The 25,610-nt window shown below is 40.7% G+C and overlaps 1 protein-coding gene across 2 annotated transcripts in view; it reads left to right on the top strand.

Annotated features, from left to right (window-relative positions):
- The window catches only part of LOC109035133 (uncharacterized), a 291,482-nt gene that overhangs the window by 17,640 nt on the left and 248,232 nt on the right, over positions 1-25,610 (top strand). For both annotated transcript variants that reach the window (XM_072303117.1, XM_072303118.1), the window contains exons 2-3: positions 7,928-8,003; positions 11,260-11,286. In XM_072303117.1, coding sequence (XP_072159218.1) covers positions 7,928-8,003; positions 11,260-11,286 — 103 coding nt within the window. The remainder of the gene's footprint in view (positions 1-7,927; positions 8,004-11,259; positions 11,287-25,610) is intronic.

Raw genomic sequence — 25,610 nt, 5'->3', positions numbered from 1 at the left:
AAATTTAAGCACGCATTGGATGATGTTAATCTCTGCGTTTCCAAAACTCTGAATTTCTGCAATTATTTGAGAAGTATAAATAAAATTGTTCACATTCTTATGTCGTCAACTGCAATGTCAGGTGAATTCACCTTAAAAAAAATAATGTAATGTGATGTCTTTGCGAGGAATACTTGTAGTTTTCCGTGATTCAGTCGACTCGGCTATTTTAGGTCGAATAAACATAGCGTAGGAAATGACCATCGTTTCCTGGACGTCCTCACTTTTCTAGCAGATCCGAATGCTTCCGTTTTATTGTGTTTTCGTGTAAATATCGAGCCTAAATACTAGATCATATAAATATAATCGTGAAATAATAACATTTATTTCCACCCTCAAACTAAATTTTTGAATTTTCAGTTACGATTTAAGGTCCCTGTTTTAAGAGTGTTTCAGGAATAAAGATTTAAGAAATAAAATGATACTAAATCTCCTCCTTTAGATCAAATCCATTATATTAAACATCTTTTTAGAGATCCTCTCCATGTTTAACTCTTATGAATAAAATACCGTACATTATAGATTGCCCCCCCCCGCCCCCCCCGGGGGAACAGTTATTCATAACGGCCGTCAGAAAACTTTATCATTTGACGGTTTCTGTGTGGTTTCCTTCAGATGTGATGTATAGTTGGTAAAAGAAGATGAAGTAAAACTTACTTTTCAGTCGAAGTTTTCATTTACTATTAATTCTAATCGTTATCCGAAACCAATAAAGTTGATTTCTTACTCTGGAGCTCAAGATAAACCACTTTTTGTATGAATCATTCTTTGAGCACCCCTGTATCAAGCTCAAGAATTAGATTTGCGGAGACTCGAGATGATAATGGGCCTGTTGCATGCAAGAGATACAGCCGCGCGAATAAACTTTTTAAAGGTTAAATGACTCGAAAATTACGACGGTCACATTAAAAAAGTCTGAAATACACTCCTTACTGCGCAATTTGCGTTGTTAGGAACGCGTTTTTTCAAATTTCCCGCGTCTGGGGGCAGTTTTCTAATCACCGGAAACGAGCAAACGGCGGGCTCGGTGATTTCCGGAAGATGCCGAGTCGTTGTTGTTGTTGTTATTTTTTCCTTCAGTTTGTTTACAAACCCAACGTGATCTCTTATATTGGTTCATATACGCTTTATGCGCTAACCAAATCGATCAACTTTTAAATATCCAACGCAATCCTCCTACATTTCATTTCACGATATCACGAGCTCCGTTTTTTAGGTTATGTTGTCAGTTTTAGTTGACCGGAAATAGCCGCGAGTTGCCGTTAATTGTTTCCGTTAGAAAACTGCCCCCAGACGCGGGAAATTTGAAAAAGCGCGTTCGTAACAACGCACATTGCGCAGTAAGGAGTGTATTTCAGACTTTTTTAATGTGACCATCGTAATTTTCGTGTCATTTAACCTCTGAAAAGTCTATTCGCACGGCTGTATCTCTTGCATGCAACAGGCCCATTACTAATGAAACGGCGAAGCAGAGAAAGCAGGGATCAGTGCATATGTTGCAGGCATGTAGCAATCGCCGGTAAATTGCAACCTATTTGTGCGAATAAGAAAAAAAAATTAGGAATTCAAAAATGAAGAAACGATGCAAAGAGTATTGATAATTGTACTTGTAATTCATGCAAGAGTGTTTTTCTCCTTGAATGGACCACACACTTGCGAGTTCTTGGAGTGAAATTATTTACCTTACTTGAGTTTGGTTCGGATAGGCAACTGAACCAACTGCTTTGCAAAGCGGAGAGTATGACCGGGATTTGAAGGCGCTCCCAGCCGACATCGTATTTTTGAAGTTTTTTTTCCAATGAAACCTTTACTTCGATTATGTAAATTATTGAAATTTAACGAGCCAATGCGTACGACGTTCGCTAAACGCCGGCGTTTGCTAACTGCCTGCGGCAAATACATACAAATTTATAAATGCTCTTACAATGCATTAATCGCGTTTGAATAATGCCCATTCTTTCAAAGAAAATGAGGAGTTTGGCAATGATCATTGAGTTCTATAATCCCGATTTACTTATTCGATTTACGGCTCTCATCGTCCATAGTGGCTTATCATACAATAATTCAATTTTTGCACAATTTCTTTGTCATCTAGTCATTGAGAATGATTGACGATTGAAAAATGAAACAATAAATAAAATCACATTAATTTTCCCGAAGTACATCATCCAGTTCATTAGAATCTCAACAGTGGGTGCCTGGGTTGTTGTTCAGGATTTTGAAGAGGTGAAAATTAATTTTTTTTTTTTAAAATTTTGAAGAAATTTTATTTAAGTAGAACGTAACTTTTATAAGAATATGTCTTGTGTCTCTCTAATTGATTTAAATAAACCAAATTAATTTCATTAAATATACAAGGTAACGTTAGGTAATAAAATCATTATCTAAAATTAAAAATGAAGTCGCGTTTCGGGGCGCGGCTCCGTGCTGCGCTCCAGAGGAAACGCGACTGAGGCTGCGGCCTGAGGGCCGTATTAATAGTCGTTCCTGATAAAAATCCTCTCCTCGGGAGGTTCGATACAGTTTACATTGCGATCGGGGGGGGGGGGGGGGGTAAAGGACCTCCCGAGGGAAGGAGCCCCTCAAGGAACGACTAATGAAAACGGCCCTCGAGGTGAATCTTCAGGGGGGCCTCGTAGGTTCCGCTGCAGGAGCGACTTGCATCTCTCGGCCGCGGCGTACAATGACGACCGACGACGCCGTCAGTTCCGGTAAAAGTGCCTCCACACGGTCCGTCTGACGGTCGAGCGGACGGCCCGCCAGACGGTCCATCGGGCATTCCGTCATCAAAAGGCATTCCATCGATCTAACTTTACTTTCAGCCTTAGTTATTCAACTATGGAACGTCATCTGTGTCTTATTGTCCCGGGGGTGTGAAGAGGGGTTGCGATGCGGGGAGAAAATAATCGGCAGATCAAGGGGGAAGGGGCCGCCGAATAAAGGCTTGGGGCCCGTGGTTGCTTCTGATAGAAGGAAGGGCCCCCGGGCGTTAAAGTCTTTACTGGGGTCCCATATTTTGCCAAAAGGGGCCCCTGTGAGGCACATTTTGCCAAGTCAAGGGGCCGATTATCATCCAGTGGGGCTCATGGTTTCTTCTGATAGAAGATAGAAGGGCCTCCGGGCGTTACAGTTTCTAATGGGATCCCAAATTTTGCCAAAAGGGCCCTGTGAGGCACATTTCGCCAAGTCAAGGGGCTGATTATCATCCAGTGGGGCTCATGGTTTCTTCTGATAGAAGATAGAAGGGCCTCCGGGCGTGTTACAGTTTCTAATGGGATCCCAAATTTTGCCAAAAAGGGCCCCTGTGAGGCACATTTTGCCAAGTCAAGGGGCCGATTATCATCCAGTGGGGCTCATGGTTTCTTCTGATAGAAGATAAAATAAGGCCCCCGGGCGTTACATAGTTTCTAATGGGATCCCAAATTTTGCCATAAGGGCTCCTGTGAGGCATATTAATTAACCAAAGTTTATGGGATCATCATCCCCCAGCCAGTCTGCCCCTACAAATCATAAGACCCCTCTTCAAGCCCCTAGGAATTTACGATTCTTGATGATAAACCGTAAACTGCTTTGACACGGATGACGCTCCACAGTTGAATATCCTGCAATAGGATGAAAGTGAAGTTAGGTCGGTAGAATGCCGTCAGACAGAATGTCTGAAGGACCGTTGGGCGAGCCGTCAGCACGACTGTCGGACGTCGGACCGTTGGATGCGCACGAGTAGGAGCCATCCGCAGATCCGCCCCGACCGCTGGCCAGACCCCCGCCGGACAGTGTCCCCTCAAACCCTTTGGGTGGTTTTTACTTAAGCATGGTCACCCGCCACGGAAAAAAAGAGTTTGGGTCTGCGACACGAGAGGGACGGTGAAAAGGCGTTCCTTCGCTATTCCTGTGTCCCGTGACTGCCGTTCAGGGCTGTTGCCGGCCCTGACATTGCGGTTACGAGACACAGGGAAGGTTAAGTAACGTCGTTTTACCTATACCTTGTGGCACAGACGCAAGCTTCTTTTTTCTGTGGCAGTTAGTTTTTTTCTTCTTCTTTCTTTCTTCCTTCCTTCCTTCCTTCTTTCCTTCCTTCCTTCCATCCTTCCTGTCTGCCTGCCTGCCTGCCTTCCTTCCTGCCTGCCCTCCTTCCTACCTTGCTTCCTCCCCTCCCTTCTTTCTTCTCTCTTTTTCCCTTTTTTTATTTATTTTATTTTGCATGGTAGTTCTGGTGGTTGGTGTAGTTTTTATCTCTTTTTTTCTTTCTTCTTTCTCTCTTTTTTCTTTCATTCTTTTGTCTCTCTTTCTAAAATTTCATTGTGCATGGTAGTTTAGTAGCATGGTAGTTAGTAGCATGGTAGTTTAGTTGCATGGTAGTTAAGTAGCATGGTAGTTTAGTTGCATGGTAGTTTTGTAGCATGGTGTAGTTTTTGTCTCTTCTTTCTTTCTTTTTCTTTCTTCTTCCTATCTTCTATCTGCTTTCTTTCTGCTTTCTTCTTCCTTTCTTCTTTCTGCTTTCTTCTTCCTTTCTTCTTTCTTTCTGCTTTCTTCTTCCTTTCTTCTTTCTTTCTGCTTTCTTCTTCCTTTCTTCTTTCTTTCTGCTTTCTTCTTTCTCCTTTCTTTCTTCTTTCTTTCTCCTTTCTTTCTACTTTCTTTCTCCTCTCATTCTACTTTTTTTCTCCTTTCTTTCTTCTTTCTTTCCTTTTTCTTTCTCTCTTTTTTCTATTTTTTCTTTTTTTTCTTTTTTTCTTTTTTCTCTTTTTTACTTCTTTCTCTTTTTTCTTTTTTCTCGTTTTTTCTCTTTCTCTTTTTTTACTCTTCTCTCGTTTTTTCGTTTTCTCTCTTTTTTTTATTTCTCTCTCTCGTTACTCTCTGTTCTCTCTCTTATTTTCTTTTCTTTTTTTTGTCTCTTCTTTTATCTTTTTCAGAAATTTTTTTCGATTTTTTTTCTCCTAAGAAAATAAGAGAAGAATGATGGCTTGCGAGAGCAATTCTACCGTCTTGTAATGGGAGTAATTATTTTGTAATAATTGTAGTTTAAACGCGTATCAGTTTGCACGGAGGTATAGGTATATCAGCAGATTCAAAAGTTCTTCGCAAATTTATGAGCTGAGTCAAAAATTCTTCGCAAATTTATGAGCCGAGTCAAAAGTTCTTTGCAAATTCATGAGTTGAGTCGAAAGTTTTTTTTATAAATCTATGAGCTGAGTCGAAAGTTTTTTTTTTACAAATCTATGAGCTGAGTCAAAAGTTTTTTTTTACAAATCTATGAGCTGAGTCAAAAGTTTTTTTTACAAATCTATGAGCTGAGTCAAAAATTCTTAGCAAATTTATGAGACGAGTCAAAAGTTCCTTGTAAGTATATGATATGAGTCAAAAGTATTTTTACAAGCACAGCCAACTTTAATTGCCTATGATTAAATTTTTAGGAGTATTTGCTTCCTCCGCGTGAACATGAATTGTGATATACTGTGTAAATTATTATAAACATGCCAATGTGTCAGTCGAGTTGTAAGTGATTAACTGCATATGTTAACGAAATTTTCGATTATCATTTGGAACACATCCTTATTTAGATGACGGGTTGAATGAAACGTGTAATTTTAATATTTTTCTCTGAGATGAGAGGAATTGGATGAGTATTCAAGTTCATAAAATAGGTAGAATTTTAGTGGCTGAGCGTATGCGCTTCTTACAGCAAAATTGCTTTTATCAGAGTTTATATAATTTTATGAGTAGAGTCGAAAGTAATAGCTTCTTATTTACTGGCGAGAGAAATCCAAGAGATTGGTACATTGAAGATGAAACTGTACGCTTTTTTTGAATTTGTATCCATTTCAGTAGTAGATTTTTACGAATTGAGACGATAGCAATGCAAATATGAGTCGAGTTGATAGCCCCCTGCAGATTTATGAGTAGAGTCGAAGGTTTTAGTTAAGTTTTACCTGTATAATAAGAGGAGGTTGAGAACAATGATGATCCCTCTGACAGAAAATGTTTTTCATATTTTCAGATGTTTTCTTTGAAACTGGTTTCTTTCGCTTCATTCAGATTTACAATTAATATTTACAAAAATTTTACCTCCTCTAAAATCGGAGGTGACCACAATTTCGAAGACCAAAATTACTGTACATGCGAGTGACAGAATTGTTTGCCTTGTCTGAACACATCCGCATTCAGATTTTTGAGTTGATCGAACGTAATGGGTTCTACTTTTCTGTTACATCGAGAAATTGGAGAAAATCATTAGGTAAACGAGGTAGAATCTTTACGTTAAATGTTGGCAAATCGTTTGCTATTTACGATATAAATATGTTTCATCAGCGTTCAGATGTATTTTAAGTTGAGACAAAAGCATTTAACTGATTTATGACTTGAGTTAATGGTATTTTTAGCTTTTTCCACGTGATGAGAGAAATTGGAGGACCATGATTTTTAAAGCAGACAATACACCGCCTTGTGGCGGAATTGCCTATACTTCTACTTCCTGACTCGTATCTACATCGGTAAATGGTAAAATGAGATGAGACCATTGGACTTTCTTTCTTTAATTTTACTTATGATGGTATCTAAAGAAAGTGTAGATACATGACATAGAACTTATATTATCTAATGATAGAATTGTGTACCATATTTAGCGCCAAAATATTTTCCGACTAACAGTGTAATGAGCTTATCGTGAGACGAAACTTATATAGCATTCAAGGTGCAATATTCATGAGTTGAGTTGGAAGAGCTTTTACTTATTCGCTGTGACGAGAGAAATGCGAGTGTAAACTTTGATTAATGGCTTACAAAATTCAGTGACAAAATTGTGTGCTCTGCGCCATCATCTAATTTACTTACGTAACTTCATAAAATGAAGTTTCATGAAATTTTGTAAAATTGCAGTTTTTTTTAAATGTTTATTTTTGTCTTATTTTTATAAAAAGCTTCAGCCAGGGACTCGATATGTCATGAAACGCATTGATGAAGTAAAATCTTAATTTTGTAATTTCGTAAAAGAAAACAAAAATGTTATGAGTCAAATTTCAAACTTTCTCATCGAACTTTCGCACTCTTATTGCGGGTTGCATTCTTAGCCCCTACAGAATCGTCTAAATTTAATGAAGAATGACATTTTCATAACTGGTCTCCAGCAACTATATTTACAATTTAAGTCCAAATTACTGATGTTACTTTTTTTCCCTCCAATCCAATTTCAAATTGGAAAAGCATCGTCGGTTGCTGAACCACTCGATCACTTAAAAATTTGCTCTTCAGAAGAAGTGTAAAAAATCTACTTTGAGTTTTCCTAACAGCTCTTGGTTATTTGGACGCTGTAAGTCCGGATTTTATGTAAATTAACCTTGATTGGACATCATAGCATGTGCGGTGAGACTACTGAACCTCCAGCGGATATTTTCTCGAATTACTCTCAGAAAGTTGAGATTCAAGCTCTGTATTTGTACACTGGAAAATAAAAAGTAGCTTGAATCTAGAGTCCAGACTCTTAAAATCATGGACAAGAAAAAACACTATAAATTCAATCGGATTTTGCTTGACTTGAGAACCAATCCTCTTAATTGAAGCGGATTTCCTTTTGATCCTAGCGAAAATCTGACTGTATCAAGAGTATTTTTTTTTGTCATTGTTTTCAAGGGTCTGGACTCGAGAACCAAGCGACTTTTTTTCCAGTGTAATCTTTGTAATGAGCATGGAATTGAGAAAAGTCTTGTTACTATCATTACTGTATTTCTGGAATAAATCCAGTCGACTTTTTAAAACTATTAATGTGTAATTATCTCTTCTTGTTTGTGTATGACCGTATACATTTTGTTATTATATACCTAACATGGGCAGAATTTGAATCAGCGTAGACGAACTAGTGTCTTTAACTAATATTTTGAATCTTTTTTTGGCCAAGTTTTTCAGTTCAGTCTCAGTGATAGTGTTGTGAGTGCTTTCAGCTTGGCGTCGGGCAATTGGATAACCTTCTACTGGTACGTATCTACAAATTCTACTTTTTTCTCTCCCCCCCCCTTTATATATGTATATGATCTAATATTTATCTGCCTCTGAATGAATTGACTTTCGCAGCTGAAACGAACTCTTCATTATCGTTACCAGCGAGTGTCGTGTGTCAACACGAGACGAGAACATGTAACTAATGCCATGCACTGGAAAAAAAAAAAAAAAAAAAAAAAAAAAACATTGTATCTAGAGTCCAGACTCTTGAAAACATTGACAAGAAAAAGGACTCTTGATTCAATCAGATTTAAGCTTAAATCAAAAGGAAATCCGCTCAAATTAAGATTCTTGGTTCTTGATTTAAGCTTAAATCTGATTGAACCAAGAGTATTTTTTCTTGTCGATGTTTTTAAGAGTCTGGACTCTCGTTCCAATATGTTTTTTTTTTCCCCAGTGTGGTTCGGTTCATATTGGGTCGCAAAATCGCGTCTCCCGCATTGTAAAAATATATTTTTTTTTCATTTAGATCCAACACTGGAAAAAAAGTAGCTTGGATTTAGAGTCCAGACACTTGAAAACATTGACAAGAAAAAATACTCTTGATTTAATCGGATTTTCGCTTAAATCAAGAACCTAGCCTCTTAATTTAAGCGGATTTCCTTTAAATTCAAGCAAAAATCCGATTGTATCAAGAGTATATTTTCTCGTCATTGTTTTCAAGAGTCCGGACTTTAGATCCAAGCGACTTTCTTTCCAGTGAAGTCTTCTGAAAACGCAAAACTTGTGCGGTAATTGATGCGCGAGACGCAACGCAACGACGAGCGTTTTGCGGGTTAATAAGGAGCCTTCAATCGCGCGAGATACCACAACACATGCAAGAGCCTTCTCGTTGCATCCCATTCGCTCCGCAGGAAGTTATGGGCATAGATCAATGATTGCACCAAGAGTGACGGGGAAAAAACAGGGAATAGACCTTTCGACAAGGCGAGAATGGACTGTTAGAACTTTTCCTCAGTGTGTCCTGATTGCTTTACGTGCAATGTTGATGAAGAATTAAATTTAAGTTGGATCGCATTTAGCAAAAAGGACTCAGCGTGATTACGGTGTTTACAAAATCGTACAAATTCTTATTTTCTCATTAAAATACTAAATATACGTACAGTATTAACATACACAATTATTTCCCTTTAAAATTAAAATATTTTTGGTGGGATGCAAAAACTGTTTTTGGAAGATTTTTAAGACAGTTATAAAGAAGCAACATTTCAACAACACTGTAATTTCGCTGGTTCCTTTTTGCTAAATGCAATCCATTTTACAATTAAGGACTGCAATATTGGACGCCTTCATAAAAACATCTACGTGTATATGAAAACTAATGGCACCTGCGTTGTTTCTAAAGGGAGCTTGAAATTACAGTTCCTAATTTCAAAAGTTGCGTATGGCTGCGATGTTCATGTCAAATTTTTTTGATCTCTCATTTTCTTAATTAAGCAGGGAATGCGCGTATATGCCGCGATATTGAGGTGATGAACACGCAACTTTAAAGATTTTAAGATTCCGTCAGAAACGTGGCGTATTCTCCGCAATGTTGCGGTGATTTTCGCGTGCTTTCTAAATTTTTTTTTTAAAGTAAATCCCTGGAAAAATCGTGCATTTTTCGCGATACGGGAATGAAAAACCCGGAACTATCAAGAATTTGACGAAACCGGTAGATACATCGCAGATGAAATTCGAGTGATTTCTTACTTTTCAACAGGCAGAAATGACGCGAGCAACTATTTGAACCCCGGAGTAGGTGTGTGGTATCACGCGAAATTGAAGGAAAATCATAGGTTTTTGCCCATTTAAAATTACGGAAGTCTATGATAATCATGCTTACATCGATGTAAAAATCGCGTATTTGCCGCGATATTTATGTGGACATTTTTTGATCTATTTTTTTAATTAAGCAGGAAAGTTGTATTGCGTGTATGCCGCCGTATTGAGGTAAATGACGCGCAATCATAAAGATTTTATGAATCCCCTAGAATCATTGCTTAATGCCGCGCCCAGAGATTTTGGCGTAATTTCTAATTTTTTGTTCGAAATTGCAGGAAAAATCGCGCATTTTTGGGATTATCCAGATGGATAGCGGGTAATCGTTTGGGATGAAACGTATCTGACAGATAAAATCGCGCATTTTCCACGAAACTGAGATGAATTGCGCATATTTCTCACTTTTGATCAAGCGAAAGCTAAGCAAGCAACTATTCGAACTCCGGAGTAGGTATGTGGTATCACGCAAAATTGAAGGAAAATCATAGCTCTTTACCTATCACTATCTACGGACAGTGTTAATTCTATGCTCGCATGGATATAAATAAACTCGCGAATTTCCCGCGATGATGAGGCGACAATAATTCGTCGTCTCCCGGACGAAGGAACAGAACTACGTTCAAAGGTTGCCAAACCGACTGAAACAATTGACTTATATTACAAAAACGTACCTTTAAAATTTCATCCGAAAGGTTTCATAGTTTTCCATGGAATTTGACGAAAAACCAGGGAAATATTCCGTTAGAAATGCCTAAGATTCTTATTGTTAATAACATGCAACTGCGATGGGAAATTTGACAACATTGAAACGAAGTTACGTTCATCCGTTAGAGAAACAATGAATTGTGTAGTCTTGTTCGTTATTAAGCATCCGCGGGATTCGCGCTTGTTTCACGATATGACATGAATACGGTAGTTTTTATCTATTTTATATTACCGCTGGAGAAATCGCGTATCTATCTGCCGCAATATTGAGAAGAATATCATGTAATTTCTCATTTTTCGTTCGAAATCGCCGGAAAAATCGAGCGTTTTCGGGGATGTCGAGATAAAAAGTGAGTAATCGTTTAGGATGTACCGCACCCGCTGAAAAAATGACGCATTTTCCGCGAAACTGAGATAGAACAGCGCGTTATTTCTCACTTTTTAACAAGCGGAAACCAAGCGAGCAACTATTCGAACTCCGGAGTAGGTATGTGGTATCACGCGAAATTGAAGGAAAATCATAGCCCTTTATACCTATCACCATCTACGGACACTATGAATTCTAGGTTCGGCTGGGTATAAAACTCGCGAATTTTCCGCAATATTGATGTGGCAATACTGTGGTCCGTCACCTTCCTAAGCATCCGCCGGATATGTTGCGTTTGTGTCGTGATATGAGGTGAATTAGGTTACATATGTTATAAATATGTTTCTCCATTTCAATGCAACATGTTACAATAATGATCGTTTCATCTTCTGTTTCAGGTTTGATAGCTACGAGCCTCTAATAAGGTACGTCGTTTTAATTTTCTTGCTTGACACAATTTCCATCCACACGCTCATACATTTTTCATCTAAAACTTTGAAGCATGTAAATTTTACATTTGTACTTAACTTTTGAAGAACCCGCGTATTTGCGCGATATTGAGGTTAACTACGCGTAATTTCTAACGGTCTTAAGACTGCTCGGAAAATTGCATCTGTGCCGCAATACTGAGATGAAATGCGGGGTATTTTTTTAGGATTTAATGAATCCTCGCCCTCAACTTTAAGAGCTTTTTTTGAGCTTGGAAGTTGATTTCAGGGAAAACCAGTGGCACTATCGTGTTTCTCGCGAACATTAACATAAGAATCAATAGTCAAATCGCAAATTCCTCACACATGCTACATCTTCATTAGAGAGGTCGGACATGAAATTTTTGACTGAAATTGCAAATTTTGGTGTTTATTTCGTCACATTTTACATTTCAAGGAGTGCTCTAAGGAGAATATTTCTATAATAATGTATTCTACGTGTAATTCTAATGTAATTCTATAATAAATGGTCTAATAATGAGAGTTGCCAACCTTCCTGTCATGAAAGATAAAACTCAAATCTTGGTACACTGAAAGAAGTGAATCGGTCCATCACTGACTTCTTTATGTTTGCGTGTGGATTTGATAGCGAGAATTTACTTTTAACAAAGAGAAACAAAAATCAGCATCTATATGCAGGGTTGGTATAATTTTTGACCAGTGTGTGGAGGTAATCTTTAACAAAATACTCATGTACGAGCCCTAAAACTTAATACAGTTTGATAAATCTAACTAAATAAGGACATAATAATATTTTTTATTTTGCGGAACCTCTTTGGTTTAAGTTTATTCTCACCATAATTTCATACCTTCTCACCAGACTTGAATGAAACATTCCATCATTACACATTTACCACATGAAAGTGGTCATATTGAATTACTCGTATAAAATATTCAGTAAAAAATTTGCAACGTCGCAAATTGAGCTAGGAATATTTTTTACTTCACCTCGGTGATGAGAAAATTTATAACTGCGCTCGCTGTAATACCAATAATAGCGGCATTCGTGTTCCTCTGCCATCAGCTCGAAGTGACAGTGTAGAAGGTGCTCTGAGCAACTATTCCACCACAGAAGTATTGCACAGTATCAGACGAAAATGAAGGCGCACTGATATTTGTAAAGTATCTGCGATATCGTTTAGCTTTTCGTAGACTCTCTGATCTTTCAATGTGCGGCTCCTCTTCGATCGACTTTTGTGAAATTTGTTAGCAAGTGCCAATTTTTTGACGGAAAACTTGAATTTCAACTTGAATTTTTCAAATTTGAAAATCGGAGGTTCGGCCTAAAATTCTATCTTGACGCCTGTTCGATCGATTATAGTGGACCAAGGTGCCACGGTGAATTTTCTACGGTCAAATTTTCGAAATTTACAAATCCGAGATGGTAGAAATGGACTAGAATGATATATTGGCGCCATCGAAATCATCCGACTTCACAATCGAGATAATGATTCATTTTCTGTTCACTTTCAAAATCGATGCACTCCCCGCTAATTTAGACCTGGTCAGTGGTCATCGACGCCCTCTTCAACTTTTCTGTATTCAATATGCTTGTTCATCTATTCCTGTATCATAATCATACATAATTGACGCAAAAGTGGGTTTCCAATAGCGTTCATTCACACCTAGTATGTTACGGCGCATTATCTGTGGGCCCGTTTACTTTAAGGGATGTAAAATTTTGGATCTGTACTCGTTCCAACGAACTTTCCTGCTCCCCTTCTTTTTTCAGGAAAACATATATTTTGATTTAAACGAACCGGTGAAGTAATTTCTCGGTATTCAACGAATACGATGGAAAAACCGCGTATTTCCCGAGACACTGAGGTGAAATTTGAGCAGTCGATCTTTTTATTAAGTCGAATCCTCGTGAGCAACTATTCGAACTCCGGAGTAGATTCGTGGTATCACGCGAAATTGAAGGATAATATAGCCTTTAGCCTATCTCATGTTTATCATGTCTATCATGCCTATCATGTTTTTTAAGCGATGAAGTGAAAATGTAAGAGCTGCATTCCCGTTACTCGCCTATCTCGTGATAAACTTAATTGATAACCAGTAATTTTTAAGGTGCCTTAACTTTCTAAACAGCAAGGCATTTTCAAAATCTTCTATCACCATCTCAGCACAAAAAACAACAAGACTTAAAAATAACCCAGCAACAAGACAAAGAAACGGTAGCTGCAAATCGTTCAGACTATAGGGTCTCGGATCTTCGTCGTCTTCAGGGGGCGGAAAATCCATTACGTCTACAGGATCCTTTTTCCCGGAATATGGTAAATGATGACCGGTTTCTAGGAACTGAGCAGTTTTCTTGTTGAATGCGCTAAATAAATACGAATTTTTCAGGAACGTGAAAATAAACGGAAACGTTTTTAGACATTCGTCAACCACATGGTATTCAATTTTTTCTTGGAGAGGCCATCGTGTCACAACAACACGCGTTTGTGATCTAAGAGAATGCGGTATTTCGACTAAAAACGCATCGCTCTCCAAAACGACATGCAAGTTTTTTGCAAATTCCTCCAAAGGCACCCAAGTAACATTTCCACCTAAATAAAATTGCAACATCATGCTGAAATTCATGTCTCTACTCGCCTCACTGATACTCAAATGTACATTGCCAGAAAGTTTCGCCATCAACTTCTCGGACAAGCCAAGCTCGGCGAAATATATCGCTGCAGATTCGATCCAGGGAACCTGAATAACTAGATCCGAGTCCTCCAAGTCCTTCAACGTGTCGATTTCGGGATACTGCACTGAATTCGCCAGTAGCGTGGTCATGCCGCCCAGGAAAACGTTGGAAATTATGAACGCAGAAAATATGAAGACCCAAAAAAAGACCTTTCCCGTGAATAGCTTGCCCAGAAGCAATCGCGGTGGACTACCACATATGAAGTACGAGTATATAATGTACACTGACGATGCAGTGCTGTATGAAGTAAGTTCCTCCTCCGAATACAAGCCCAGAAACAATCCACTCTGAGCTTTTAAGAACACGTACTGCTTCAGGACGAAGACGACAGCCGTAAAGAGAATTAAAATCCAAACTGGAGTCGTGAAGACTTTAAACGGCACCAAACACTGTGGCATGAGTTCACTGAGTGGTGTGATGATACAGATGGACTCCATCTCAACGCCGATCGAAAAATCGAATCTAGAGAGATCGATCTCCTCCAAGCTTGCTAATCTCCTTGGCTCGTGTAAATGGACGTTGAATTTTTGGCCTTCTTCATCATCGATCACTAATAAAACATAAACGAACGTGAAATTTAACGACAATTCAAGTTCGTGTAATATTCCTGACAGAATGGAAAATTCGAATCTGTCATCACCCTCATCATAATCCCGATAGCCGTTTGAAATAAGGCTCACACTTTTTCCGTTCATGTCGGTGATTGAGAAGTCGAAATAAGTTTTGTTGCCCTCTCCATTGTACTCGATTATATTTTCGACGAATGGGTCGTATCTACTGCAACCTCTCTCGTCGCAGATAATTGTTTTTAAGCCGCGGAAGAACCGCCAAATAAACTTGAGGCAGAAATTCAGCGCGTCGAAATTCTTCGGGGAAGTTTTGCTCCTTGAGAAAGGACCGTAAAACCGATCCTGTGGAAAGAGGAAGGTATCGGAATTATAGGTACCCCGGCCTGGCTTGCTAAGCATGAAAATCAAGTAATTGTTCGAGTTCCAAATTGGGCTTGTGTACAAACCGCGGGTCATGTTGAAATTCAAATCGGATAAGTCCTCGGAGCCGTCAAGTTCTGCTGAGGAGATGAACATGTATTCGTCGCATTTTCCATCCCTAATCGGATATCCATCAAGTGTAACGCAATATCGAGAATACGTATTTATTTTGTGACACCCGGTCCTATAATTAGTTCGCTTGACTGCATAAATTGAGTTGTTCTGGGTGGGTGCGTTTGTATTTTCATGGTGGCTAACGCTTTCTTCACAGTTTTTTCCCTCCCCCGAGGCCGAACTTAAAATCAGACTAGTGATTTCCTCGATATTATCGAGAAAAAAAATTATATTCCTTATCTGATTATTTTTGCTGCAGATCATTAGCTCACAATAGTTCGTTATTAAAACAGATGGGATCGATGCCTGGTGTAGAGCTTCAATCAAAACGGGCACCGTCGGATCAGAGTCGAAATCGACGATGTGAAAGAATTTTCGTTCGGATTGTTGGATTGTGTTGTGACAAACTCTAAGAGCAAGCAAGAACAATTGGCTGCGATCTTTATTGATCACGTTGATTTTCTTAGACATTTCAGTACTCACACCCATCGCAAAAAATAGGAATACAACTCCGTAATGAAATTTGACAGACATGATGTATTGAATTTTACTTACGGGCGGATTTCTGAGGGGTTTCAACACAGGAGATTCAACAAGGAGGGTTCAAAAAAATGGGGCAGAAACGTTGTAGAAATATTATGGGGAGGGTGTCATAAAAATATGGTACCAAATTACCGTCAGCGTGGTATGTTGCCAATGGAAGCAACTCGTCAGTCGTGACTATTCGCTGGGGAACAGCACAACTGCTTCACTGCACTGATATATTTTGGAATATGATTTTCCTTGGAATAGAAATTCATGTATTACTCTCTCCGCCGATACTCTCGCCTTTGAACTATTATGTTGATTTCAGAGTAAGTAGCGAAAACAAATAATAAGGCCGCATTCGTCAGTAAGGAAACCGCTCTAATCAAATAGTCTGTAAGTACACCGAAGAAAAAAAGTTGCTGAAGTAACACCCAGGATGTTTTACATATGCGCGTGAACTCTTCAATGTTGTTATGAACACTGTGGCTCTTAAAATATTATCGTAGTTAGGTTGGACTAATAACCGTAGCGTTCATGTATGCAAGTAAGTATACCAACATTCAAGGGTTGTCGCACATATTTTTCACATCGGCGATTTACTTCAGCAGTTTTTTTCTTCGGCGTATACAGATGTTAGATTAAAGCAACGATAAACGGAATAAACAACTTGCGAAACAAGGCTGCCGTATGTACAGGGTAGCCTCTACCTTTAGCAAGTACCATGCATTTTTCTCTGTCATTTTACGCCGGAAATGATCATGGACCGCGGGGATGACTAGAGAATCTACCCCAAGGCATCCTTCCATCATCCCCCGAAGCCCCGCCCCGGGCACCCATAAAAAGTGGTCCTGGCTTTGAAAGTTGGGGTTCCCTTGCAAATTTTGAAATTATTTAAAAAAAATTAGAAAGCGTAGGAAATGTTAATTAAAATCGATAAATAATTTGAAATTGGTCCATCTCTAACCACAATTCTCCTTTGCCACCTAAGGATTATTATGGTTAGAGATGGGCCGATTTTAAATTATTTATCGATATCAATTACAACATTAAATTTGCTTAAATTTCATTTTGCCTATAATGTTGCTAATAAGGATAACAAGTTCAGGACCACCCGTTACTCATCAGTAAAGACTAGGGGGAGAGGGGTTACAAGACCGTCAAATTCAGATTTCTCGAGGTCAATTACTTGCTTAAGCACCTTCCCCTCGGACCCTCGGACCTTCACGTCACTCCATCACCCTTGCATTTTGTCGAGGGGGATTCAGTTTCCCAACTTCAGGGGTGTATTCGGGTCACGAATGGGCCGGATTTGGATTTTTTGTTACCGATCATGGTTTAGGTTTTTGAACTTTCCGATTTTGATTAAGTAATTTCAAAATGTTTACAGGATCCTCTCTATTCAAAGTCAGGACCTCAGCTCTCACTCCCCCTAACCTCTAAAGACGCACGGACGCGCGGGGGTGGGTGCATGGGGGGGGGGGGGCTTCGAAAGGATGACATTCGCATTCCTTGGAGTCGATTTCCTCTTCGTCCCCGCGGTCTTAAGATAACTATGAAAAAAGCTTGATATAATGCGGAATTCTTAGTATGCCCTGTATATACAGCCTTTTCATTATTTGGCATCGTTTTATCCATGTTTTGAGTTATCAATAAGGCGCTCATACACGTGCCTCAGTTTAAAAACAATACAAGTACCACATATTAAAACAGTGATGTCCTCTTTCACAAATACGGTCAAATTAATGTTTGATGTCCATATGAAGTGCAAGAAAACAAGGCAGTCTGCCTCCTTTGCCTCTCCCTGAGAGCTGTCCTTGGCTCCCGATAATTTCCTGCCTTCAAATTCAACGAACACAGTTAAAGTGATTTGTTTTCCTCGCGTTTAATATTCCGTCCAGTATTTCCCAACTGGGTCAAGCAACGCAGAGTGTTTTTCTCATAAAAGTTGCTAGCTCGAATATGGAGGCGACTGAGTGATGAACACGGAAAAACTTCTGCCGAAACTGTAGAAATACGTGTCTCGGGAGACACCATTTTTCAAGAAAGTGAAGAAACAGCCGATATTCCTCCTTATTGTCAATAGAGATGAAATACATTAACGGATCCAGCAAATTAGCAACATTGTTATTTCCGCATTTAAACCTATGGAAAGGTATCGATTCTTTTCGCGGCCAGGTGCCCCGACAAGAATCGATTATTTAACGAAGTTAAGTAAGAAATCCGGTGTTGCCAGTTTGCTGGACCCACCTGTGATGAAATAATTCTTGGGGATCGCGAAGGCCAACCGAAATCTAATTTATGGCAACTCACACTGTGACAACGGTGCACTTCACCCCTAGCGAATATTAAAATTTATAACTGCCGCAAAATCAAGTCCCATGAGTGAAAATGTAAATTCAATCAAATCCATTGTCCAAGAAACCTGCTTTTACTGCCAGGCAGGCGCGCGTGTCTACGATTTTGTAGAATTGGGTTCTGTTTCCGAAATCTGATTATAGCTGGCTCATCAAGGGGCTGTCACTCATCGATTGTCGCAAAAATCATGGAAATCGGCCCAGTAGAATGCTCGAACGTACTGTGACAAAAAATAAAAATTTACATTGTTTAAATGGAAGAATTCGCAACTTTACCTCGTAGTGTAAGAAACCTGGGTCATATTTTCAAGATCTGAATAGAGCGGGCTCATGTAGGGACAATTTCCTGTTGACAGCCGCAAAAATCATGAAAATTGGTCCCGTAGAACGCTGGAACTAAGCGTTACCATTAAGCAATTTTAGGAGGTCTCTGAGCCTATACCAGAGTAATAGTCCTGTTAGGGCTGGGACCTTAATTCCGCGCTGGTCCCAGCCCTAAAAAAAAAAAATAAATAAATAAAAACTTAGCTCATCGTTTGTTTATTTTGAGTAGATCTTTATTACTCCTCTGCCTGTGCAAGCTTGGTCGGCGGCGACTGAGAAAAACTGCCCGCGGACGCGGGAAACTTGAAAAAGCGTGTTACAAACTACTTGCAGATTTCAGACTTTTTTGATGTGCCCAACGTGATTTTCGAGTAACTTTACTCTTAAGCGTCCAGCCTACTTACGAGGGCTGTCCCAAAAGAAACCGGACTTTTGTCATAGAAGGCGAACCGAGCGTCGTAATGCAATTTTTTTGGGCTTGTTTGAAAGCTGATAAGCTACTGAAGATGCTTGTTTTTACAGAATGCATAAATTCGTCTTGGTAAGGAAACTACACGCTTTGGAATGAAGGAAAGTCAAACTCGAGTTGCAATTTTTGTCTTTATCTCAAGAAAAATTTAGATACAACTTGAAAAAAACCCAGGTTTTAAGTTAAAAACTTCGTTGCTCTCTTATTCAAATGCTTAAAAATAAGGATATCAACATTTTAAGCAGCTTACCAAGTCATCACCTATCCCCTTCAAAATACTCGCCAGCTTTGTCGATGCATTTTTGGCACCGTTTCTTCAATTGGGAGAAACACTGTTGGAAATCCTCAGGTTCGAGGAATTGTCCATCATGAATTTTTACCGAAAGGAGAAACTGTCAATGGCGAATATTACAATGGTGCTCTGAGACGTTTGCGCGAAAATGTCCGCAGAAAATGTCCCGAGCTTTGGAAAGAGAATTCGTGGTTTCTGCATCACGATAATGCACCTGCCCATGCATCCCTCCAAATTCGCGAATTTTGTGCAAAGAATTCCATGAGTGTCCTCCCTCATCCCCCTTATTCACCTGACCTGGCTCCGTGTGATTTTTTCTTATTTCCACGACTTAAATCTACCTAGAAAGGTCGACGTTATCAAACCATTCCGGAAATTCAAGAGAACACCTTGAAGGAATTGCAATCATTCAAACCTGAGGATTTCCAACAGTGTTGCTCCCAATTGAAGAAACGGTGCCAAAAATGCATCGACAAAGCTGGCGAGTATTTTGAAGGGGATAGGTGATGACTTGGTAAGCTGCTTAAAATGTTAATTTCCTTTTTTTTAAGCATTTGACGAAGAGAGCAACAAAGTTTTTCAACTTAAAACCAGGGGTTTTTTAAGTTGTATCTATATTTTTCTTGAAATAAAGACAAAAATCGCAACTCGAGTTTGACTTTCCTTTATTTCAAAGCGTGTAGTTTCCTTACCAAGACGAATTTATGCATTCTGTAAAAACAAGCATCTTCAGTAGCTTATCAGCTTTCAAACAAGCCCAAAAACACTGCATTACAACGCTCGGTTCGCCTTCTATGACAAAAGTCCGGTTTCTTTTGGGACAGCCCTCGTACATTGGGGAAAAAAAATACATTGGATTTAGAGTTCAGCAAATCATGTTTCAGCAAGTCCTAACATCGGTAGCTGTTCGCTGTAAGATTTTGAGGTAGAGCCACCCCAAAGGTCGATAGATACTCTTCCAGATCGTGCGATCCGCCGGACAACCGCCCTGGAAAAAGAAACACATTGAATCTAGAGTCGAGACTCTTAAAAGCATCCACAAGAAAAAGTCCTCTTGATTCAATCAGAATCTAGCTTAAATCAAGAACCAAGCCTCTTGATTTAAGCGGATTTCGTTCTGATTCAAGCAAAAATCCGATGGAATCAAGAGTATTTTTTCTTGTCAATATTTTCAAGAGTCTGGACTCTGGATCCAATGTGTTTTTTTTTTCCAGTGTACAAACTAGAGGCTTCAAAGAGGTTCATCGATGCCTTTCCTGGCCCTCTCATTGGCCAACGGTTTAAGTCGGGGCAATCGATGAGTCTCTTTGAAGTCTCTAGTTTGTAAATGGGCTGGACGCTTTACAAAGAGTATTTAGTTGGCTGTATCTCTTGTGTAAGGATTGAGCGGGTCAAAAAAATACCAGAGAAAATGAGTGTAGTCAAAAAGTGATAAGTTTCCGAGGGACCAAAGAATATGGGATGACGGCTCAAAAGTGGTGAAGAAACATGTGCTAGACCTAAAAGGTTGGAGGTGATCGTACCGAGAGAAGGAATGAAAGGATAGGAAAGAAAGAGAAAATGGAATAATATATGCGGTTTCAAGTGAGAGACTATTTTTTATTGATCAGAAGGATCCTGTCCTAGGTGATTTTATTTTTACCAGGCTCAAAGTGAGCCGGCTACTACCATGGGTAGGAGACCTGAAGGGCCACCAGGCACGTAATGCGCCGGCTTCTGCTTTGCGCAGGAAAGTCAGAAGGACTTGAAACTTTGAATGCTGCTATGTGCTATTGCACTTAATTTTACTCCGGATTCATATGAATCGGCTTCTCCGGTAGGAGGATTTGATACAAACGTGAATTTAGTTAGAGATGACTTGAAACTTTTCCTGGGTGAATTTAGATAGGACTGCCAAAAGTGGAATATTAAAGTTGATTTCGTGATGACCCTGAGAGATTAGCCGCTCCGATCGCTATAGATGGGTTGATTCAGCTTGCTCGCCAAATTCGCTCCTTGACCTTGCTCGAGGAACTTGATTCTTGACTTGGGTTCGGGTTTCCTTTCTGGCTGCTGCTTGAACTTGGTTGAGTCTTGTTTCCTAGGTCTGGATTAGCTTGCTTCGCTGCTTGGCTGGATCTGGAGACTGGGTGTTGATCGGACGGCGCATCACTTAGAAGTGAATTCATGGAGCGCAGCGTCCCAGTATTTATACCGGTCGCGTGAGAGAGCGTTGCCGCGAGCTTGGCTGTGATTGGTCGACGCGAGCGCTGTGTGAGAAATTGGCGGGAGTACCGCTATGCGAGTTTGAACTTCGCGGGAGCACCGCTAGGCGAGATTGAACTTGGCGGGCGCTGTGGAGACTAAGTTTTGGACGTTTTGAATTTCGCGCCCGCGCGCGGCTCGTGATTGGTGCGCTGCCTCGCGTTCATTCTGAGGCTGGGGCCAATGGAATTCAGCGGAGCTTTTTGCTCCCGGATTCATCACTGTGATTGGATTTCTAATGATTATTAATTTTGTTCGTCACTGTGATTGGATTTCTAATGATTATTATTTTGTAGGTGAAACCGAACATACTCCCCCCGTTGAACGAGTGAACTCGTTCAAGAAGCTGGACTTATTTTCATGCGGGTTCGAAATACCTACAGCGGGATCTCCCTATTGGTCGGTTTCTGGTAGTGGCAGGCGGCATAATTTTGACACGGGTCTGCGTAGGGTGCCGGTTTGAGTTTTTACGTCTACCACTCTGATCATTTTGTCAGGGCCTGGAAGGCAGTTTGTGACTTTGCCCATGCGCCAATGCAATGGTGCCAAATCTGGGTCTTGTATCAGAACTAGGTCCCCATTTTTCAGTTTTTGGGTTGATTTCAGCCATTTTGAGCGCTGACGTATTGTGTTAATGTACTCATTTTTCCAGACCTTCCAGAAGCTTTGGCTGGCTTGTTGGATCACCTGCCAACGATCCAAATGGTTCAATTTTACATCCGTTAGATCATGCTCGGGGAGTGAGTTCATTGTGTCGCCTATGAGAAAATGAGCCGGGGTCAAGGCTCCAATTTCAGATGGGTCGGTCGAAATCGGGCAGAGAGGACGGGAGTTGAGGACGGCCTCGATTTTGTACAGTAGTGTTGTGAACTCTTCGAAAGTGAGAACTTGAGTCCCAACTACTCTTCTTATGTGGTGTTTTACCGACTTTATTCCGGCTTCCCATAGTCCTCCAAAATTGGGACCAGACGGAGGAGAAAAATGCCAGTGAATTTCTTTCGTGGTTAAAAAGTTTGAAACTTCTTCTTTCGTGACATTGTCCTTTAAAAATTTATAAATTTCCTTCAATTCATTATTGGCTCCGGTGAAATTGGTTCCATTATCGGAGAAGAGATTTTTGCATAATCCGCGCCGGGATACGAAGCGATCAAGAGCTGCGATGAAGGCCTCTGATGTTAGATCGCTAACACATTCAAGATGTAGAGCCTTTGTCGTCATGCAGACAAATAGTGCGAGGTATGCCTTGGTTTGGCGGGATTTTCTTAGATTGTTTTCCTTTATCGTAAAAGGTCCTCCGAAATCTAAGCCGGTGTTGAGGAAGGGCCTTGCTTCTTGGACCCGCCATTTTGGTAGGTCGCCCATCGGGGGCTGAAAGTTGGTTGGCTTTGTTTTGAAGCACGTGACGCATTTTAAGATTTGAGCTCTGACTTTCTGACGGGCGTTGATGAGCCAGTATTTAGTGTTTAGGCTCGCGAGTGTCAACTTAGGACCGCCATGCAGTGTTTCTTGGTGGCAAGAGTTGATTATTAGCTCAGAAAAGTGGCCATTTTTCGGCAGGAGGATAGGGTATTTTGCTGCAAAATTCAGCTCTGAGTGGGTTAATCGCCCTCCTACTCTTAAGAATCCTTCCTTATCGATGAACGGTCTTAGTGATATGAGGTTTGGAGGGGTATCCTTGGAATTTTTCAAGGCGTGAATTTCGGATTTAAAATTTGATTGTTGAGTATACTTGATCCAATAGTTCCGGGCTGCCTTGAACTCGTCCGGAGATAATGGTGACTTGAGCTTAGTGCGATTTTTCGGTCTGGCGTTGTGAATAAATCGAAAGATCCACGCTGTAACTCTAATTAAACGGGTTAATTTTGAGTGTGATTCCAACAGGTTCTGGTTCCATGTTTCCTTCCTAGTTTGAACAAGAACTACGGGTTCATCTACTATGTCTTTCAATCCTTCTTGAGTGCTAGGGATGGGTTCATTACCTTTTGGCCAGCTTTCAATTGGAAGTTTCAACCATTCTGGACCGTGCCACCAGAGTTCATTATCGATCAATTTTTCGGGTTCGCAGCCGCGGGACGCTAAATCAGCGGGGTTCTCCTTTGATTTCACGTGACTCCAATCTTGAGGATTTAGTGTTTCTAGAATTTTTACGATCCGGTTTGCTTCAAATACCTTTAATCGATGAGGCGGAGTGCGGAGCCAGTCGAGGACGACGGTTGAGTCTGTGAAGGCAAATTTGCTCCTGATTTTGATGTCATCGCAAGCTTGCAAGGAGAACTCAAGTAAATCAGTCATTAGCACTGCCCCGGATAGCTCTAGGCGTGGTATGCTCAGGACCTTCAGGGGCGCTACTCTGCTTTTGGCAAGCAGTAGGTTTACCTTGACTCTGCCATGAATGTCTTCGACCCTGAGGTATACAGTGGCTCCGTATCCCTTCTTGCTGCCGTCACAAAATGCTACCAAATCAAAGTTAGTGGCGTCCAACAAGGAGACGTGACGGGGAATTTTTATGCGGGTTATGTCAGATAGATTGGCGGCAAATTTATCCCACGAGGTTTTAATGCATTCAGGTACTTGCGCGTCCCAATCTAGTCCAAGGAGCCAAATTTGCTGTATGAACTGCTTTGCCATTAATACTATGGGTGTTATCAATCCGAGCGGGTCAAAAATTCGGAATATTAAAGAGAGAATACCTCGTTTTGTAAAAACTACGGGTAGGCGGTCCAATTTGTAGGAAAATGTATCTGGTACAGGTTGCCACTGGAGGCCCAAGGCGGAGACGGCTCCTTCCCCGTCTGAGAAATTCAACGGCGTTTCTAGGATGCTAGAGTTTGGCAACCCTTCAAGAATCTCGGGTTCGTTGGTGGACCATTTTTTCAGCTCAAATTTGCACTCCCCAGCTATCCCAGTTAATTGCTTCACGCAATTTTTGGCCTTACTGATTGAGTCCGCTCCGGCCAAGATGTCATCGACAAAAATTCGCTTTTTGATGATAGGGGAGGCGTCTGGGTACTTGTGTCCTTCATCCTGTTCAAGTTGATTCACGGTTCTAAGAGACAGGAAGGAGGATGCTCGCTCGCCGTACGTAACCGTATTTAACTCGTATTCCTCGATGTCTTGCGAAGGGTCGTCGCGCCATAAGATGTGCTGATACTCTCTGTCCTCTGGTCTTATCAGTATTTGGCGGTACATTTTGCAGATATCCGTGGTGAAGGCATATTTGGGTAGGCGAAACCTGGTTAGGATTTCGGCGATGTCTGATTGTAGCTTCTTGCCTGCATATTGGCACTCGTTCAGAGACTTGCCACTGGTCGTCTTCATTGAAGCATCGAAAACAGTGCGCATTTTGGTTGTTGCACTTGAAAGGTTCCATACTCCGTGATGCGGGATGTAACACTTGGCCTTCCCCATATTCTCGCGGGTAACAAGGCTCATGTGCCCTAGGTCTTTGTACTCTTTCATAAACTCCTGGTAAGCTTTCTTCAGCTCTGGATCCCGCTGGAAGCGTTGTTCTAACTTCAGCAGTCTGGACCGGGCCAAGTTGTAGGACTCGCCCAGGTCCACATCAGATTCCTTCATGAGTAGAGGCACCACGTATCTGCCATCAGGTTGGCGGTAATGGTTTTCAACGTACATTTGCTCGGCGATGTTGTCGTCCGGTTTTTGGATCGGCTTGTGAGGGACGTCTTCTGTCCTCCACAACTTGGTGAGTCCTGCATCCAGGTCTCGGTTATTTATTGTGAGTAAGGCGGTGATTTGATCCTGTGATTCGTTGTAAGTTAATTTTCCCGTAAGGACCCATCCGTAGATACTGTCAAGAGCTACGGGCCAGTCTTCAGCTAGAATGATCTTACGGCCGGTGTAAATGTGCGGATACAAATCTGCTCCTATGAGCAAGTCAATTGGACTCGGTTTTGTCCATTCTGGGTCGGCTAGTTTCAGGCCTTTCAAGGGCCTCCGCATTGAGTCGGGTAGTGGGTTCAAAGGCATGTTTGAGGTTATGTTTGTCATCACTGTTGCCGTAGTGGTGAAGACTGGTTGTGATTCGAAACGCGACTTGATTACGCATTCTACAGTGCCCTTAACATCATTTATGGTTTGGTTACCCAAGCCAGATATGGCTGGTGCATTTTTGCTTATTTTCAACCCTAACTTCTCAGCACATCTCGCTGTTAGAAAGGTTGACATGGCGCCGCTATCAATGAGACAGCGCATGGGTAGGAACTTGCCCCTTTTGTCTTTCACTAGGACAACT

This window comes from Bemisia tabaci, chromosome 8 (genome assembly GCF_918797505.1).
Source record: "Bemisia tabaci chromosome 8, PGI_BMITA_v3".
NCBI lineage: Eukaryota > Metazoa > Arthropoda > Insecta > Hemiptera > Aleyrodidae > Bemisia > Bemisia tabaci.
Note: the sequence above shows the minus strand (reverse complement) of the source record. Positions and strands in the feature narration are given on the sequence as shown.